Source organism: Lepisosteus oculatus, chromosome 10 (genome assembly GCF_040954835.1).
Source record: "Lepisosteus oculatus isolate fLepOcu1 chromosome 10, fLepOcu1.hap2, whole genome shotgun sequence".
NCBI classification, from domain to species: Eukaryota; Metazoa; Chordata; class Actinopteri; order Semionotiformes; family Lepisosteidae; genus Lepisosteus; species Lepisosteus oculatus.
The window spans coordinates 11,670,054-11,690,865 of NC_090705.1; the positions used below are offsets into that span (position 1 = coordinate 11,670,054).

Sequence of the window (20,812 nt, forward strand, 5' to 3'; positions counted from 1 at the left end):
TGTCACAGAGTTCATATTTTCATAGTTTATTCATATTGAAATAGGGCTCAAAGTGACTTGTGGAAGGTGCTGCAATAACTCTATAGTAGCTGAATAATTTTGTGTGACTTTTATTGTATGACAGTTTTACAAATTATGTGTTCAGTATGGACTAAGTGCCAATTTGTAGTTGACCAAGGACAGTCATCAAAATATCCGTCAACATGTCTATAGTCTCTTTATCAAACTATACTCCACGGGTCTTTGAAAATATATGTCTTCAGTCTTGCCAATGAGACTTTATCAGTGAGGCTTTCTTTCTATACTTACTGTCTCTTGCTTTATTTCAAGATATCATGACTTTTGGATTTATGATATAACAAAGCATTTCCTTAATCCAGCATTCTCATTTAGCCAATCTGCATAATGATGATCTCTTTCTCATCACATCCTTTACTCATTTGTATACCCTTATGATTATTTTTTTAAGTGTTTGTGCAGAGGGAAAAATTTTAAACCTTGGTTCTTAATGTGGTTCTTTTCTTTTTTTATCCTGTTTGACAAAATCCTTTGCTCCAATGAGAATGTGTATGATGCATGCCATGTCAGTGGATGTTTTCTAATTGTGAAACTCATGGCTCATCCTGATTGTATCTCTTGGTGACATGCTGCAGGTTTTCCTTCTCAAACCTCTTCCTTCATCGTGCTTTTTTCTGTGGGCCCATTGATCCTCACTGTGTCTTCTCTCCCTCTTCTGCTCTCTCTCTCTCATCCCTTTGCTTCCTGGAGACTCTGTGCTGCACCAGTGTAAGTACAGCTCTTCTCAGCCTCCCTGCTTGCTTGCACTGTTGTGACTAATACTACCCACTATGCCACTATCTTTGCTTGAGTCCATTTATGATTTCATTCAATTATGTTGTGTGTCTTGTCAAACGTGACTGCAAGGGACAAGGGAAATCTAGTCAACAACTGCTTCTAACAGGGAAAATAAAAGAAGCATCAGGCTTACAAATTAATTGAGTGATCAGAAGCCTAGAAGGAATTTTTAATTCCAAACATACTACAGTTCGGATTATTTCTTAAAAAATAAGGAAGCTGTGTGAGGACAGTTTAAGGTAACAATTTACATCATTTGTCTAGTTAGAGAGGGACATATTATTTGCTTAATACATATGTGATTGCCTGTAACAATAATACATTACTTTGACACTTTACACAGTAGCATTGCAAATATGTGTAGGTACATGTGTGATTTCCTATGTAACTGTATATCTTATGTGTCTGTATCTGTATAGCTGTATGATTAACAAAGGTTACTAAGTTGTATCTCTTAGATGACAGAAGTACTGTATATTGCATATTATGTTAAGAGAAGGAGACAATATGCATCTTAATTTTGTTTTCAGATTTTCAAAGCAAAAACCATGATTGCAAATGTTTAATTTCTTAGATTAAAACCATTTTTTCAGACTGAAATCCCATAAAAAGTACAGATGTAAGCAAGGCGATGTTTTGGAAAGGTAGCATAGGTCGAGATGAACAGTCAGTTCTCAGTGCATAAGTACAGTAATTAAAACTCAGCATGGAGAGCTCATCTTCAGGGGGGCGTTGCACATTGATACAAGGAAGGATTATGTCTTTGCAGAAAGCTGTCTGAAACAATGCATCCTTGGTTTTACACTGTGTGATGTGCTCACTGATTACTTAGAAGTTTTATATACTGTAGATGAGAATATTTGTATTGAGGCTCAGGGCAAAACAATTTTACACATGATTTTCCAAATATTGACATTATTAATTCTTATTGCCACAAATTCCTCTTTCACTACTCTGCTGTTAAATTCCAAAATGTATTATATGTTTTGAAATCTTAGTTACCAGGTGGTAGACATTATATACAGTTTGTCTGTTGAGTTACGTTTTCTAAACGCTCGATATTTAAGATATTTAAGGCAAAAGGGGATTCTTGTTAAATGCTCTCAACAGTGATCATCATGGAACAAGTAATAGGTTTATTCCATGCTGAAAAAAAGAAGAAAGAGAACACAACGTTTTGGCCGTGGAGCCTTCTTCAGGTGTCTTCAGCCTTCTTCAGCCTTCTTCACACCTGAAGAAGGCTCCACGGCCAAAACGTTGTATTCTTTCTTCTTTTTTTCAGCATGGAATAAACCTATTACTTGTTCCTTTGCAGCCTACGCATGCTGACGCAGCTACCCACCTGAACTACAGTGATCATCATGGTTCAATTTTAATTTTAATCTGAGGTGATTAGCTGTACCTTCATTTGAATCACCTTAGTATTTGGCTTGCAAACTCATGACACCTGTGCCGACAGCTTTGATTTTGGAGTATTGGCTTCTTGAGCCAAATCACTACTTTTGTTTAGTTGAATATTTGGTTATGTTAACACTGTTAAGTTCTGCAGCCAATATAATTCTGCTTTTAGGGAATTCCAGGGCACAGTGCATGTTGGTTCTGATACTCTTGTTTACACCTGATCTGCCTGATTTTTCTCAGTTTTAGGAGACTGTTTTGGTCTCGCACAGCATGGTAACATTTCAGCACATGACCAGCGCCATAAATTACATCTTCTCGTTACTGATGGCCTGACTGTTTTCAATATTTACTGTATGTTCTTGATTTAGACATGTCAGACCATCTGGCTGTTATAAGTGAACTAAAATTTCCATTGCCTCCCTCCAGGACTAAGTGCAGCATTATGTTTCATAGTCTGAAATCTCCGACTCCTGCCAGGTTCACTAACTCATTTTCTGACTCACACTTGTTTGATGCCTGATCCAAAATTCCGGATGAAATGGTGAAGTTGTTTAGTAGTGTTGAATATTTTTGAACTTATAGCCTTGGAGAAGATGTATTCTGTCTCTTCTGTCTTCTTCTTTACTTCTTATACAAAGCAGTTACAGTCTAGGAAAGCTGCAGGTCACATGTTCAAATGCAGGTGGAGAGAAGCTGGTCTCACTGTTCATCAGTAGGCTTGGAATCCCTTTAAAATACAGTATATATAGGATGCCCTTTCACCTGCAAAACACAGCAGGCCTGCACGGTTTGTATCTAACCTTGTTGAGAAAGGCTGTGGTAATCCTAGACAGCTTTTGTCAATCATTAATATGATAGAGGCAAAACTTAATATTTCGACTTCAAATGCAATATATTGCATTATTGTTATTTTTTGTAATAAAGCAGAAAATATAAGGAATCTGCTTCCTCCTATGACCCATACTGTGTGCTGAATTCTGTATAGTAAATTATTGTCCTTTCTTCGCCCTCTCATGTTTTGATAGGGTAACGCAATCCATTTTTGATTGACAGTACATACAATGTGCTTTGTATTCCTAGTTTTCTGTTGTGTTTTGTTTCAGCTCTCCAATTTATCACACAGTTACAATAGTTATTACAGCATCACTGTGCTCTAGTGTTGTCCTATTGTCAAACAAGTTGCATTACTCCTCTTAGGAAAGAAGGCAAATTAGAAACCTGACATCCTGTGTAATAACAGGCTATTTTTCTTCCTTTTATATCTTCAGTTGTAGAACATGTGGTGACATTTGTTACATTTTAAATGAGATCTTCAAACCCTTCATGTTAGGTTTTAGATGAATATATTGTACTGAAGTTTATCAGTGATTTCTTTATGGCTAATGCCATACATTTTGACAGCATCATTATCACGTTGTTACCTGATATGAGCAGATCTGAGAAGCTAAGCAAAGTTGGGTCTGTTTTTTATTGAGAAAGATTTATTGTATATTCTCTTGTACAGTAAGTGGTATTAGTATTCTAATAGGTGGCACTTTACCCTCTGGTCCACGATGTCTGTTTTAGTGCCTTTAGTACAGTATGTTGACTGGGTACACTGAGCTATACTGTAGGTACAGTACTGTTCTTCGGATGAGATGTTAAACAGATCTTGGCTGCTTTGCAATTAAAGGTGCCATGACACTGTTCAGAACTGTAGGCATTCAGACCTTAGTGTCCCATTCTAAAATTGTGAAATCACTATTCTATGAAAATATTTTCTAGATTCTATTTTGGGCTTAATCTTTGTGACCCAATTAAGTGTCCACCATAAATAATTTTGGGAAGCAATTTTTCAACCCACTGTGTATGGCGAGGCATTGTATGGGTGCAGAATGGCGAATGCTTCACTTTGGTGTGCTGGATGATGTGGGCACCTTCCTACAGTACATATAACATGTTTTGGGATTCTTTGACAAGAACAGCACTATAAAAATGAAACTTAATATTATTGTTGGACCTTAGTCCTGCCTTTGTCACATCTTACAATCACAAGTAATTTAGTGTGCCTTTGCCTACATCTGTTTTCCACAAAGCTCAGTTATGGATGCTTTTATGTTCAGTGTCCGTGTTCTAAAAGTTGAACAGATTGTTGATCTGTTGTCATGGAATTAACTCCCACTGTTATGCTGATGGTCCTCAATTTAATTCCAGGGTATATCTGATGCTGGTCTAGGGGTCCCCTGACAAGGTGTTAATCATGTATTTAAGTTTGGAGGTATTTTAATTATTTTAGTCTAATAATAAGTAAATCATAATAATAATAATAATAATAATAATAATAATAAGTCTTTACAATAAAACAATCATGTATTCCATCAGCAGACAGGAATTCAAAATGAATCCAGTAAATTAAAGAGCGTTAAACAAGCCAGACTCATAAAGATGAGTTTTAATTCTGTATTTGAAATGACTGAATGGCTTGACCTAAGCTAAGTGACCTCTCCCTATAAAGGCCAAAGAATATAAAGGCCAGTCTTCCATGGCTCAGAGCCTAGTTTGACTTCTTTCTTAGAGCAATGCTAATGCACTTACCTTTCCTGCTCTGCTTGCATTCAGACTTCCCATTTAGAAGATCTGAGTAATTGACTACAGGCTTGCTCATGTCTAGATTTGTTCAGATTCTGAAATGTAAGGAGCAGTTTTATCAGGAGTGACAGTTTTATGGGAAGAGCTGAGCTAAAATACAAGTAAAATGCATCCATTGTTAAATTATTTAAATGGCAGCCATTTCAAATAACCAGAGCATAAGCAAATGATTTACAGTAAGAATATGTTCCTTTCCTAGCTGGGTTTCAATTAAGGTGTCCAAATATTTTTTACTGTCATATTTCTTTATATGCATATAAATATGTGCCATTTTATGTATTCTGTGAATGCCGAATTGAACCTTTAGATTTGTTTCTATATTCATGTATGATCTAAATAAATTCCTTTAAGGATTTACAGAAGAACTACAGTACATTGTGATTATGTCTCAAAATAGTTGCATAGGAATATGCACCTCCTTTTTTTAAATTGACTTAAAATACAAATGTGGCATTTTCTCATCAGTTGTGGGATTTGTATCCATACATAGTCATTTTTTTAAAGCTTTTCCATTTGGAAGTTGTGTTGTTTAGCTGTGGTTTGATGGACAGGTGTAATGCTCTTACAGATAAGAAAATCTTTGTTCTTTCATACATTTAGAGTTGCATAATTAGCATCCAGTAAACACTATCGACCACTGATCTCTAAGCTTTTTCCTTCACTACAGTTGGTTTTCTTTTTAAAAAGGTCAACATTGTAAATGGAGGAATTAACATCTGGAGAAACCTGTCATTCTTTACACTAATCTTGAAGTTTATAATGGATTCTGAGGAAAAAAAGATGCAAAATAAATACACCAGTATAATTACATTGAATATTTTAAACATGGGACACATTTTCTTTTAGTTTAACTTCTGGATTTGTTCTAATCAACAGTTTGTAATGATAATTGCTGTTAATAAGAAAACCAAGAAAATGATGACATGAGTGTAACCATGTTGTTTTCAGCCCATCTTTCAGTCGCGGCTCAGCAAAGTAACATCTTTCTGTTTCTGGTTGGTAGATGACGCCCAAGTCAAAAAGAAAAAGCATTCACAGCAGAATGCTCCGGCCAGTCTCAAGGGCCTTCGGTAAGCTAACTGTTGTTTTGCACAATTAAGCCAGCTTCTAGAATGAAGTGTCCTTAATCTCCTTGGTTTAATTCATCCAAATGTGATGACTGACTGGTTTTGAATTGTGTGAGGTTTGGTGCACTGTAAAAACAATTAAATGTCTTTCCTTTTAATCCTGTTCATTGTTTTTAGGCCCTCTGAATACATCATATTGCTAAACCATTATGCCTGTAAGGGCTTTTGTAGCAGGAGAGGTCATGGTACAGAAGCTCACGTGGGCTGAATTCTTTTCTCTCCCAGGAGGAGGCATGAGACTGTACCTGCTTGAAATGCAAAACTGCTAGAAAACCAAAGCCTCCCGTGCTCATGACGCACTGGAAGTAGCAGCAAAAATCAACATGATCTCTTTCAGCTTTAAGAAAAATAACCTTGCTTTGGCAGAGAAACAGGAAAAATAATTGAAGCTAATATAATGTGCCTGCTGTCACTCGATAGGACTTTGTGCAGCATCATTGCAGCATTCAGTTTATTGATGAAGGTGATGAGGTGTATTGTATTGGTTTCCGTCTCTCAATCGTGCCAATGTCTTTGTGTCAGAGATGGAGTTCGACCTGGATAAGGCCTTGGAGGATGTCCCCATTCACATAGAGGACCCCCCTCCAGCTCCTAAACTGGAGAATAGACCATCGGCAGTCATTGCTGAGCTTCCTTCTGAGGAAGGCAAGAAACTTCAGCACTTTACCAAGCTCAGACCCAAAAGGAACAAAAAGCAGCACTCCAGCAAGACTGCTGTAAGTACCTCTCTGGCGAGCACAGTTACACTTCCCTTTCAACTCTTGTCGTTTCTACAGTTATTCTTAAATGTAATTATTTTATATCTTCAGGTGTACAAAACAGAGACCCTAATGTTTAAGAGACAAGAAAGGGATAGTGGTTTTGTTGAAAACAATGGAAGAAATAATATAAAAAACTTGAGTACCCCAGATGTTGACATAAAAAAAAACAAACAGAAAGAAACATTTGCAGATAACTAGACAGACACTTAAATATTGGTATCATGATGTAAACCCAGAGAACGATTATTTTTATTCTCCAAAGTGTTTTGCTTTTGTTTGGCACATCTCGCTTTGTTCATGTGACAAATTAAAATTGAGTTTAAGTTTTTTATCAATATGGTATTTTTTGGGATATACCCTTGTGGACTGTTTTATTTTTATATAACTTAAGAATCGACAATTGTTTTTTTGGTTGTTGTATCCACCTAGTTAGGCTCAGACCCTGCAACCAGACACAGGAGAATGTGGATATTTAGGCAGCCTCATCTGACCCCACCCCCAACCTTCAGCCATTCTTCATTTTACAATTCACATGCTCCATGCCAATTGGAGGACAGGCACGTTCCTCACTTAAAGCACCATATTTCTGCAAGCACTCGGGAGGCAGCAGGTGTAACTGCAGGAGCAAACAGAACCTTGACCAACTAGTTCTATACTCGGTGACATCTGTGCATCACTGTATAATGAATCCCAGTCACAGTCGGCGAGTGTTGACGATTTTCAGATCAGGACTTGGGTTTACAACATAACTTAAATTAAACTTATACTGTAAATTGAATGTAGTTTTAATGGTGACATTGGTCATACCCTTTTATGTTTTTGCTCCTCTTACTGTTGGCATTTAGTATTATTTTAGTTTTTTTTTTCCCTTTTTAAGGATTTTTATTTTTCTCTATTTTAAATATTTTCTTTTAGCTGCTTATAGCGTAAAATAAACTATATAAAGTGATTTCCTATTAACAGTGTATGGGATTATGCTTCTGAATTTCTTGCCTGTTTTATATCATGCTGTGCATGTTGTTTTGTTTGTTTATTTTTGTTTTTTATGTTAATGAGCTGTTCTTGGAAAAGTGTGGTTTGAAAACTGTTATCAAAGCTTACTGTCAGTACCTGAACAGGGTAAGCCACCTGGTATGGCACTGAGCTTTTTCACCCATTGCTGAGAAATTATGGTGCCACACTGACATTCCTTCCATTACTTACTTTCTTTATGCTTCAAACTCTGTGTGCTGCATCAGTTACTTTCTTTAAAAAATATCAGTACAAGACACACACAGAATACATTTAATTAGAAATGTAATGTAATGAAAAATGCAACAAATAAGAGTTACAAAATTAAAATTTGTATTTTTTATGTATTTTATTTTAAAACTGCAAACTATTACATTTGCTTCAGTAGCCCCTTTTCTGTGGAATTTAAATTAAATTGATTTCAAACTCCAAACAGCATCCACTTACTGATAATTGGATGAAAGTGTGTTTGTTTGTTTGATTGTTTTTTTAATTCATGGCCTGGAGAAAAACCTTTTCCAATATATATTTTCCCTGACATGTTTAAATTGCATTCCGAGTTCTTCGCAAATGAAACGCAAAATGAAACTCAGTTTGGCTGCAGTGGTTGTTAGCTGGTGAAGCAGCTCTGATTTTGTTTTCAGCAGGTCAGTACTGCGGCATTGCAAGAGGGTGAGCAGAATGGTCTCATGGGAAGAGTGGATGAAGGGGTGGATGAATTCTTCTCTAAGAAAGTCACCAAGATGGAGCCCAAGTATGTTTCAAGTCACCGAAGATGCGAAGTCATTCACCCTTTTTTATTTCCAAGGGCTTGCAAAAGTTTATCTCGCCAAATCATTTACTAGTGGTGTGAAAATAGTACTGTAAAAAGTAATATGAATTTATTTTACGGTTATATTATCACATAACCTCTTCATAAGCTTGCAGTGTCATCATAGTTTGAAAGTCTGGTACATTTGGCTCCTTTTGTTTAAATCCGATGTATTTGCTGTGTTTTCTTTAAAATGCAACCTGGCACAATACTCAAGGTTGAGCTATTAAAACCTGAAGAAGCAATTCAATTACAAAAACACTTTTTCTACACATTCTAGTGCCACTTAAACTAGATGACAAACGGAAACACAAAAGCACTCATGCAGAGTCATACAGTACATGTTCTACAAGAAAAGAGCCTTGGTCTTGTATTACAGTCATGGGAGAGCCTGAGAGGTATACTTTTCAGACACCAGCTTTCTTTCAGGGGTATGTGCTGTAAAGGAAGTATATGTTCTGTTTGTTTCCAGGCGTCCTTCTCTGAAGAGTTCCGACTCGCCGGATGGGAGCGGCGAAACAGACGAGAAGAAAAAACGTGATTCTCGCAAGAGCGGCTTTCTAAACCTCATCAAGTCCCGCTCCTCCAAGTCTGAGCGGCCCCAGGCAGCGGCAGCAGCGGCAGCGACCTTGAGCGAGGAGCCCTCCTCTCCCAAGGGATCGACGAGGAGCCCAGCAGCGGAGCCGGTCAAGAGCAAAGAAGCCAGGTCAGCGGCCACAGACCAGAGCAGCAGCTCGGATCGCTCCGAGGAGCTCAAGACGCCCGACTCCATGGATGAGCACTCTGAGGATTCCCTGAAAGGCGAGAACAAGGCCGAGGGCAAAGGCAGTCCCCAGGGGGGAAGGCGCTATGGCATTCAGGTTATGGGCAGTGGTCTGCTGGCCGAGATGAAGGCCAAGCAGGAGAAGAGAGCAGCTGTTTCCCATAAGGTGGGTACTAACCAACTGCCTGAGTGTTTGAGATGTACGCAGTTGCCATCTTGGAAAGGATTCACAGGATTTCAAACAGTAGCAGTCAAGGCCTAAAGCTTATGTAGAAAAACATGGCCATATGGGCGACAGTCATTTTTTATTTAGCTGGAAGTATGTTTTTGTCAAATCTAGGCTGCCGTCCAAGTCTTCCTTGTGTTGTGAATGATTAAGTTGTAGAGAACTGACATTGTCTTGCAAAGTATCTATCCAAATATGTGTGTAATGTTATAGAAAAAATCAAGCCAAAATTATCACCCAACATCTCATAAAACTGAAAAAATAGCTCTCCATTAAAACCAGCTGGCTTTAGCAAAGACTCCGTCCTGAATTACATAAGCTCAGAAAATAATGAGAAGATGCTGTGCTATTCTTTATTACGTTTTTGTGATTTTGTTATTTAAAGAGCCATTAAGCTAGTCTGGATGTCTGCTGTAATTCCTGACTTAATTAACATATATTTTTAGAATCCATTATATTGCGTAGAAATCTAAGATTATAATGTGCCTATCATTCTGAATTGCACACATGGTAAAAGTGGTATAATTTGTCTTGAACAACAGCTGGTTATTTCAGTGTATATGTCTCAGTGCTCTCAAACAGTTTCAGGCAATTCTGTGGAAAGTAGCACCATCTAGTGCAAGATAGTTCTCTGCATTCAGGGTCAATGATATTACTTGTCATTACCAGATTCAGATCTGGGCCATTGGGTAAAGAGAGATACTAAGAAAGATACTTTCAAACTTTTTCAGGGAAGATATCTTTTTTTATTACTTTCGTCTTAAAATTAGTGAAAATATTTGTTTTATTTTAGGGAATAGTATTGGAACATGGATTGATATTACTATCAGGAGCTGGATCAGTAACATGCTTGAGGTGTTCTCTCCCAGAGCCCTCATTCCCTGCACTGAGGAAGCAAGTCTATCATTTTGTGGCTTTTTTGTATAAATCGAGTGATAAACATACTAAAAAAATAAGATTAGTTATTTTTCATGAATAACTTAATTCATTTATTGACAGCACACCATTGAAGACCAGCCTTTATTCCTTATGCATAACCGAGTGTTTGAGAATCCCATGGCTCTCCTTGCTTCTTGCTCTTCTATATGTGCTAAATAAAAATAATGAACTGAGCATTTCAGAACAATGCAAGAAAACAGCAAGTGAGAGGAAGTATGTTAAACATTCAACAGCCTGTGTTCATATTTTTACCCCATGTGTTAAATACAGTATGCTACAAAACACTTAAAACAACCAAAAATGCAACTTGGGGAGGAAAAAGCAAAAACTGAAACAAAAACCTTTACAACAGCAGCATTGTAAGCCTGTAATATTTTTTTGTATGGTGCAAATTCAGCTGGAAATGTTACTATTACAAATTCCAACTGCAGCACTAAATGTTTTTTATGGTGTTTTCTAGGTCCTTACTGACCTTGCTTCACTGCAGAAAGCTGTGTCCACCATCTGTTTAGAAAGTGGGTGAAATACAGGGCAGTGTGCCATTTCTCTTGGTGTGCACCATGTGCAGCAAGGAATCTGTCAGCGCTTATGAGTGTCATTCACTGCAGTGACAAAAGTCAAAAAGCAGAAAGAGTGAGAAAGGAAGAGCCAGAGATAAGATGGTCACATAGCCTGATTCTAGCATTCAAACAATTTCTATGTCATCTGAGGTGGCTCAGATTCACAGTTTGTTACATTTATAAAGCTCAAAGTCTTTTTAAACAGTTTTGTCCATATTTGTTTGTACGTTAATGTAATTAATTTACAGAATTAATAGAACATAATTTTCAGTCTGCTCTATTGTGATGTAAATGTGTAGAAAGTGATATATTTTAGACCTCTACCACGTCTTGCTGTATTACAACCCCAAATTGCAACACATTCGAACAGGGTTTTTTTTTGTATGATTAACAAAACACTTGACATTTCACTGGGGCATAATCATGTTTATTGTAAAAGAAAATGTTATGAAAAGTGGAAAGTTTTATGAAACCTTAAAAATCCAGCTTGGACAAGTATTCACCCCGTCACCTTGCACATTTAACATTTAGTCTTTTGCCACAAGTCTTTTGTGGCATGTTATAACCAGCTTTTCACATCTTGTTGGTATAATTTTCACCCACCCTTTCTGACAAAATTCCTCCAGCTGTTGCAGGTTACTGGGTACTGAGAGTGGTAGTGTATAGTGATCTTCAGTTCCCGCCACACATTTTCTATGGGATTTAAGTCTGGACTTGAAATGTGAATCTCCATCCCAATTTCAGATCTTTTGTGGACTGTTCCAGGTTTTCCTCCAAGATCTGCCCATATTTTGCTTAATCCATTCTGCCCTCTATTTTGACAAGCCTCCGCAACATTATGCTGCCAGCAGCCGTATCACCCTGCAACTCACAACTGGTAACCCACTGAAGCTAAGCATGTGTGAGCCTGGTCAGTACCTGGATGGGAGACCTCCTGGGAAAAACTAAGGTTGCTGCTGGAAGAGGCATTAGTGGGGCCAGCAGGGGGCGCTCACCCTGTGGTCCACGTGGGTCCTAATGCCCCAGTATAGTGATGGGGACACTATACTGTAAACAGGCGCCGTCCTTCGGGTTAGACGTAAAACCCAGGTCCTGACTCTCTGTGGTCATTAAAAATCCCAGGGCGTTTCTCGTAAAGAGTAGGGGTGTAACCCTGGCGTCCTGGCCAAATTTCCCATTGGCCCTTACCAATCATGGCCTCCTAATAATCCCCATCTATTCATTACTCTGCTCTCCTCCCCACTGATAGCTAATGTGTGGTGAGCGTTCTGGGGCACTATGGCTGCCATCGCATCATCCAGATGGATGCGATGGTAATGAGGGGAGACCCCATTACCTGTAAAGCGCTTTGAGTGGAGTGTAAAGAAAAGCGCTATATAAGTGTAAGCAATTATTATCTGGGGATTTTGCTTTGTGAGTGATGAACAGTTCTCTTCTTTTACCAGACATAAGACTTCTACATTGAAGCCCAATTAAATTTGTTCTCATCAGACCACAAACTTTTTTCCCACAAGCTTTTTTCCAAATATGGCTTCCTGTTTGCCACTCAACCATAGAGCCCAGATTGTCTGAGCTATCGCTGATCCATGTTTGTCCAATCTCAGTTATGAGACACTGTAGGTTTTTGAGGATTGTTTTCAAGCTGTTGACTGTTTCCCTGACCAACGTTGTTCTTGTCCAGCTGCCGAGTTATGGAAGACGACCTGTTGTTGAAGATTCCGAGTTATACGTGTACTCCTGATGATTGATTTAACAGTGCTTCATAAAATACCCAATGCCTTTGAAATCTTTTTGTATCTCTCATCTGGGTTGTGATTGTCCACAGCTCTGTACCTTAGTTGTTTGGGAAGCTTCTTTGTTTTCTTTGTATGCTTTGTCTATTCACACAGACAGGTGGATTTAACCTTACAAAGACAGCTGTGTTTGATCTGAATGGTTAACCAATTTAATTACACACAGGTGGATTTCAGTCAAAATATTGTGCAAAAAATTCTGAAGACAATGAAGTGCTAATGCTAATAGGGTGAATACTTTTCCCATGAAGATTTTTTAGCTCAAAACATTTTAAAAAGTTATATTTTAGAGGATGTTGTTTAGGTAAAAATGTATAAAAATAAGTAAGTCTATCACATTTTCCAGCTGTAACACAAAATGTTGTAAAATACAGTGCAGGTTAATATTTTCTACGGCCACTGGATTTTTTTAGCTGCAATACGTGGTACCACTGTAACTCATTTACTGTAAAACCAGATATTCACCTGCTGCTTTCCCCTGCTGACATCTGGCTTGGAACTGACATTTCATAGAGTGTATAACCATCAAAGTCTGCTAGGAACTGTTTTAATGAGCTTATATTGCAAAGATGGAGGAGGGTTTCAAGTTACTCTATAAACACATAAGAAATCTGTAAATAATTGAGATGTTTTTTTTCCTGCATAAAATATTAATTTGTTTAGACTTTGTAGTGAATATTCATTTGACTCAGCTTTTTCACTGCAGTGTGATTTGTAGCTTTAATTGAATCTATCTGGCTTTAACATCAGATTAATTTAAAAAAACTTAAGGTATAGGACAGTTGTCTAACATAAATTGTTTAAATTCTGCCCTGCTTTCCTTGTTCTAAACTGAACAGAGCTGTTGTTGAAACCTCATGGATGGATCTAATATTTATTTTTCTCTTGTAGGACAGGAGAGTGAGAGCACAGTTCAGCTTAGAATTAATTATCATGGAAGGTCGATAACAAAAATAAGAAATTTCTGCTTTCCTAAACTTTTCCTTTAGAGGTTTGCTGTGTTACATTAAGTGTTCAGCTGTTCCTGGGAGCCACTGTACTGTTCACAGATGTAATTGACTGGGCTTTTAAATTATCAATTGTTTTGTGTTTTATGATTAATAAGGACTTTTGGAAGCATGTGCAAAGATATTAGTTTGCTCTGCTGGTCTGGGTTTAGACTGAGAAAACCTAAGACAACAGGTGGATTCCAGTCAATGTATTATGCTAAAAATTCTAAAGTAAATGAAGTATTCATGCTAAGAGGGTGAATACTGTTCCCATGAAGATTATGAACATAACTCTTCAGGATTCGTTCTAATGCTTTAAATAGCATTAGAATAGTTAGTTGAATTGGGTAAGAAAAACAGAGTGCTAAAATATACTGCTACAAATTCTCAAATAAATTTTAGTGTAAGCAAGAGTTCTATTTATTGAATGAATTAGTTCTGTTAACAAGTAATTCTAGTGGATTCCTCCAGAGAAAATTCTTTGCAAATGTACAATACAAGTGGACAAAATTGATTATAACACTTAAAAGATCAAATTATTTTTAAATAGCCATAAAGTCAGAAAATCCAGAACAGAAATCAATAGGATGAGAATAATTTCCTCTCGCTTCAGTGGCTTTTAATCTCCGCTCCTCAGTTTGTGCTCAATTAGATCCATCTTCATGGGTTTGAAAACAGAGCTGTCATGATTTCTGCTTCATCAATTTGATAATACCTTAGCATGGTTCCTTAACATGAATTGGGTTGTTAAGCTTTATTATATTACATTTAAATGAATGGAGCATATAATCTCAACAAATTACAGTAAGTACCATTCCCTGTTTTTTTGTTTTATGATTGATTTTTTTAAATTCTTTGTTGTACAGTCAACAAAGAATTAAAATATTCCAAATAATAGCCAAATATTACTGTTTACAGCTGAACACTTTGAATGAAAGTAGTCCTTGTTGTAAGAGTGGCATAAAGTAATGCAGATGCGTCTGCTTTTAAAACTTTTCAAATGTGAATTATTCAGTAACAGAGAAGTCTGGACTTCAGAATTTTGTTACGCTTAGTGCTTACAGTAAGTATGCAGGTACTTGGCTCGTGCCAGAAAGTAACCTCACCTTGTTGAAGCCTGGACAGTGTAGAATTCTCCTGCAGCTGGAGACCGGGTTCTGTGGCACAGAAGAGATCATAGCTGTCAGGGGGAGCAGAACTTATTATATTGGTACGTTTGCAGTAGAGGAGGTAATCAAACTAAGCAGGGATCAGGATTTTGGTTCCAAAATCACAAACACATTTTCATTACTGTTATTACTTAGAAAAAAATGTATTAAAAGTAAAAATAAAAAAATAACTGCAAAATTCAGTCATTTGATAACATCCTGCAAAACGTCAAAATCTTCGAGAAGACAAATTAGCAGAATTTAAATATGAGTGGTGTTTATTTAATGACATCCCATATCTACTTGAGCATATAGTCAAAATGCCTTCTGTCTGTCCTAAACGAAGGATGCTGATTAATGATGATGAAGTCAATTTTATTTTTGTCCTATGGAATTGTTTTCCAGACACATGATACCTCATCCAGCCCGGATAGAATGGACGGAAATGTGTCAGGTAAGTGTGTACGTCTCTAAAAAAGAACGGTTCTGGGCCATGAGGCTCTCATTGCTGTTATATACAACAGTTTGATTAATTAGGTTAAATGTCATCCAAACCATTGCCAGTATCATACATGAGGATGTATACAAGAGAACAGAATAGGAATAGATTTGATTCCTATTACCATATACTTAAGCCAGTATCTTGACATGTCTTCTATATCTATGAGATCTATGAGAAAACAATGCATACATTTATGATAAGAAGTCAGATTATAAACAAGAAGTTGCAAATTGGCCCATCTTGCTCACTTTAGTGTTAGTCTAAAGATCGCATCCAGCCATTTCTTGAAACTTTCTAGGAAAGTTTCTAGGAAACCAGGGTATCAGCTTCAACAAGGTGGCAGGGTAGCCTGTTTCTTAGTCACACGTCCTTTCCATATCAAAGTGCCTCCTGTTCTGTGTTTTAAATGCTCTTCCACCTAATTTCCACTTTTAATAATTCCTCCCATCATTTCCTCTCATTTAAGTCCTGGAAAGTATCTGGTAGATTTTTTTCTGGTTACAGAGCATCTTTTTTTATAGTGTAGTGTAGTGACTAAATTTCTACACAATTTTTACCTAAATAAAATAATTTGCTGTATGTATTGTATCTAAATCATCATTTATTGTTGTAAAAGAAGGCAATGTGAATATATTATATTTTTAAAAATGCTGATCTCTGTAGTATACATTAAATATAAAACCCATCCTCTACAATGACTGCAGCCCATTACACACAGAATCTGTTTAATTGTATATAGTTATGTAATACGTGGCACATAATTATATACTATCTAAAAAAAACAGCAATACAAGATATTAAAGATTAAAAGAAACATTTGTCTATGTACAGTACCACTGTACAGCAGAGAAAAGACTTGTATCATCAGTCTGTTAAGAATTATAGCTAAAACAGGAGAAGGGAGAACATGTCTGTAGCATGATTTCAGACAAAGGCATCTGTTGTGTGATTGTTCACTCAGAACATATGAAACCTTATAGGTTTTAAATTGCTCCATGTCTAGGTTCGTGTCATTTAGTATGACAATAGGAAAATTGTTGAATTAGAAGTGTAGTCAATGTAATGTACATGACAGGGTCACATAATATTTTAAATATTTTAATATAATATTTTTTTTTACTACAGGAAAAGATATAATGTGTAAAATACATTTTACAAAATTAAACACAAGCAAGTAGCTACAAAATGATGTTTTTATTCACAACCTTTATCTTTTCAAATGCCTGTTGTTTTCTGTTTTTGTGGTTGTAAATTATGTTTACAATCCCCTGTTCATCTCTTTTCTTAAATGTGGTGTCCTTCTTTTAATATTAATTGGCTTAATTGGCTTTAACGTTAATTGGTAAAACGTGTTCATCAGTAAAATTGATATTTTCTCTGTGGCTATAATTCTGTTTCTGTACTAAAATGGTCCAAATGAAAAGCACGAAGCACAGCCCTAATTCCCTGTCTTCAGTTGTGTATTATTTTATCCTAACATCTTCTGCTGTGTAGCAAAGGGTCACCACACCCCAGCAGAGAGCCGGGTATCCGGAGCGGCCAAAGGGGAATCGCCCGCGAGTTCCACAGAGAAAAGCCTAAAAAGTGAAAGAAAGCATGAAGCTGCACAGAGGAACCGCAGCTCTTCTTCCACCCCAAATCCCACCAGTCCCAAACCGCCCATACAGGGTCACAAGCCCAGCCTGAGCGCGCGGCCCCTAATCCCCCAGAAACCGCGCACAAGCAGCAGCAGGAGCATAGGTAGGTCCAGTCGCTGTCTAAGTGTAACATCCTTTTGTCAAAAACAGAATGAAACACCCTCGGTCGATTTGCCTCCGATAGAGGCTGCTGCCATGTCTGTGCACAAAAAGTCTACAGTTTTATTTTAATTATGTTTTATTGGTTTAAAACTGAAGTCATATGTTGCCTTCTCCAAATAAAAAACAGTTTTAGTTTTGAATTTTTCTTTTTTCTTTAGGATTTCTCATACTTAGGAAAGCAACCCATCTTTGCAACATGTAGGACATATGGAAATTATATGAAGTTAATGGACTGAAATGACCGTTGAAATTTGCCTTCTTCCACACATTTTTATTTTTTTTATTATAACTTTATTTCTTAATGAAGCATAATGTTCATCGTAGTGTGAATGCTCCAGACATTGACTCCTTTAAATGTATTTATTAACATCTGTTAACTGAGACAAATGTTATATCTTGGCATACACGCCACACCCAATGTGAAGAAAATTCAATAGACATGCTTCCAGGGGATAAATATTCACATTTTTTCTGATGTCTGTTCCGTTTCACTAGATGAAATCCCCGATTCTCCAGCTGGAAATATTTCTCCAAAGGTAGCTTTGCTGCCACATGCTCTTAAGAGAGCCCCATCTGAAAAGGAAAAAGATGGGCAAAGTAGCCCCCTCCTCAGTGGGTCTGGCAGCTGGGCTTCAGCACAGGAAGGTAGGTTTTGGGGGCCCACCTTTTCAGTCCCCTTTCATACTCCTTTAACTACAACTTACTGTAGTTAGCTACAGCTTTAACTTGACTTGACAGGGTCACTTTAAGTGGAAAAGGTTTTGAGGACCGCACACCCATATCCCCATATTTTCCTATATCCAAGTGAGATGTTAAATACAAAGAGAACAGCAGAGCTTGAGCTGCCAGCCACAGAAGGCACTCACTGCTAGAGACAGGGGTGTGACAGTGACCTCTCCAGAATGGTGAGCAGGGAATCCTCGAGTGGGCACGTACTGGGGCAGCTACACCCCATCTGCTCAGCTAACTGGAGCGAGGGGCACAACTTGGATATGACTTGGGGCTGAGGTTAACTGAACAAGCCTCTCAGGCCCAGCTGCAGGTGGGTGCTTCTCTCACTAAATGTTTCTCTGTTAAGTTTGTAGACGACTGGCCCACCTGTTTACCTCAGAAGGGCCCTTTTACTAGGGGTTCAGCAGGGAACTCCCACAAAAATATCTCAGTGTTGAAACTCATTATCACTGTGCCTAGATACCAAAGACGTAGTGGAAAATTATGTAGAAGCAAGTGTTTATGAGGATAAATTAACAAAGTTCTGCTGGAACTTTGTTAATAGTGAATTGAATACGTGTTACATGCATTAATATACAGTACAGTGCAGTTCTTTGAATAAGGATGCTGTTATAAGAAGTGCCAAACCACACAAAATCTGTTGTGTTTAAATTAAACTCTGGAAGAGCACAATTTAAACCAATAGAATTGTTGAGAGGATAAGTGCAGTAGGATTAAATCCAGGATAACACTTGTAGTGCTCCCCATCTTCTCCAAGACTTGTTTAGATTTCTCCAGACCTATTTATAAGGAAGAAGCAAAGTAAAGGTTAATTCCACACTAAAAAAAAGGAGAAACAGTATTTTAGTTTTTGAGCCTTCTTCCAGTGTATTGAAATGCTCTTTTGCTTATTTTCAGTGTGGAATTAACCTTATCTTCCTTTGCAGCCAACGCAAGCTGACTCAGGTCTCCACTCGAACATCTTCATAATGAATTGCCTTTTTGTGTCTGCTCTTATCGCTGATGTAATTAATTATCACTGTTGTGGATACTGCTCTTTGTAGTTGATGTGAGTGTTGTAAAAACTGTTGAGTTCTAATTCAGTGTACTGCTTAATATGTTGCCTCATGTGAATCTCTCTTGCCTTCCAGAATCCCTAATCAATGTGTATGTTGCTGACCTTGTCCGTATTGCATGTTGTGTTAGGCTTCATGAGCTTTCATTGATTCATGTGACGTTTCTAGCGTTGGTATGAGGTTCAATGAACTATAAAAAAGGCCCCATAACCCAGTTTGTGGGGCTATATTGTTATTACTAAAGATGACCATGTTATACTGCAATTTAGTATAATTGAAATATCATGCTCTCATTTCACTATGGACTGTCAGAAGTGAATCAGAGCCAAACTGCAAATTATTTCTTCATTTACTTGTGAAATTCCTGTTTAACACTCAACAGACATGCAGGTCTAAATATATCATCTTCCTTTAGAGTTTTCTTTGCAAGAAATTATACAGTATATATGTGAGTATACAGCACATATATTTTTTCATAAAAAGATTTGCTTTGCCAGATGTCAACAGTTTACCCAAGACTGTCTTATAAATGATTTGCAAAAGCATTGAAAATAAAGAATAGTTTATAATCTTAAACAAATTTCTAGAGAAAACATTAAAAATAAGACAAAAGAGAAAAAGCATATAGCAAAAGGGAACTCAAACTAAAAATGAGTGAAAATTAGGTGGACTAATTAAACAGGTTTTGAAGATAAGGAAAATGCCTGAGATTGCTGTCTGTATAATTTGCAGTGGATATAAAAAGGGCCACTTTGAAACTTTCAAACCCAACGCTAGAAACAATAATCATTCATTTTCAATTTGCAGTTCAAATCATACAAGTTACAACCGGGCTTATTTAATGAAAATTAAAATATGTGGTACATTACTTTCAGTCTAGGTTCCTGGTTATTTAAAATAATATTTTTTACATTCGGTTTCTGTTGTACTTGTGTCAACAGAAACAATATGAGAGACTTTAGACCATAATCCTTGGAACATTAGAACATTTTCTCCTGTCTTGTTAGACCCCAAACAGTGCAGGATTCACTAATCCTTGCACATAGCAGGAATGGACGCTTTCTTAAGACGTTTAGTATGAATGTTAATTCTGGGAAAACCAAGAGACAAACTGCAGTAAAGCACAGACATTGTTCCATTTGTGCGCAGTAAATTTAAAAAGTGTTAACTCTGAGATACAGTTGTTTATGTAATCTGAGCACATCGTTTGCTACCCGACTTAACCACACTGGTTATCTGGCTAACAGCTTGTGACAACAAAATATTATCGGCCAAATCCATTCTTTATTTCAATTTGAATGCTGGCGTAAAAGGCTAAAGAAAAGACTCCTTTTCCTCAGTGGAGCTTTCTGGAGATGATAGCACGTTTGATACAGATCATGAACCAGACAAGCCCATCGCTGCAAGAATGCGAACCACACGGCAGTACTCTGCTAGCACCGCTGAAGAAATGAGTGAGCAGGAGCGCAGGAAGTCCAACCCTCGACCCGGTTAGAGCTTTTCACCTTTCACCTTTCACCTGTCATATTCTACAAATCAGTAAGAAGGTGTATAGATTCCTTTAAACAGCTTTCTGGCACTTAAATCTGTTATTTTATTTTTAGTTTGAGCTCATTTCCTTCTCAAATGTGCAAAGGAAGCTGACTTCAGTGAATCTACATACTCTTCTTTTCCAAATGGCACTGCATACAGATTTAAGTCTGACATTTTCA

The 20,812-nt window shown here is 37.3% G+C and overlaps 1 protein-coding gene across 10 annotated transcripts in view; it reads left to right on the top strand.

Moving 5' to 3' along the window:
* LOC102697957 (F-actin-uncapping protein LRRC16A) overlaps positions 1–20,812 on the top strand; it is a 113,057-nt gene that overhangs the window by 88,544 nt on the left and 3,701 nt on the right. For 3 of the 10 annotated variants that reach the window (XM_069194920.1, XM_069194919.1, XM_069194922.1), the window contains 9 exons: positions 769–786; positions 5,888–5,954; positions 6,534–6,727; positions 8,428–8,537; positions 9,067–9,523; positions 15,418–15,466; positions 17,009–17,254; positions 17,809–17,958; positions 20,441–20,590. In XM_069194920.1, the coding sequence (XP_069051021.1) occupies positions 769–786; positions 5,888–5,954; positions 6,534–6,727; positions 8,428–8,537; positions 9,067–9,523; positions 15,418–15,466; positions 17,009–17,254; positions 17,809–17,958; positions 20,441–20,590 (1,441 nt within the window). The remainder of the gene's footprint in view (positions 1–768; positions 787–5,887; positions 5,955–6,533; positions 6,728–8,427; positions 8,538–9,066; positions 9,524–15,417; positions 15,467–17,008; positions 17,255–17,808; positions 17,959–20,440; positions 20,591–20,812) is intronic. The other 7 variants (XM_069194923.1, XM_069194925.1, XM_069194924.1 and 4 more) reach the window with 5 other exon arrangements.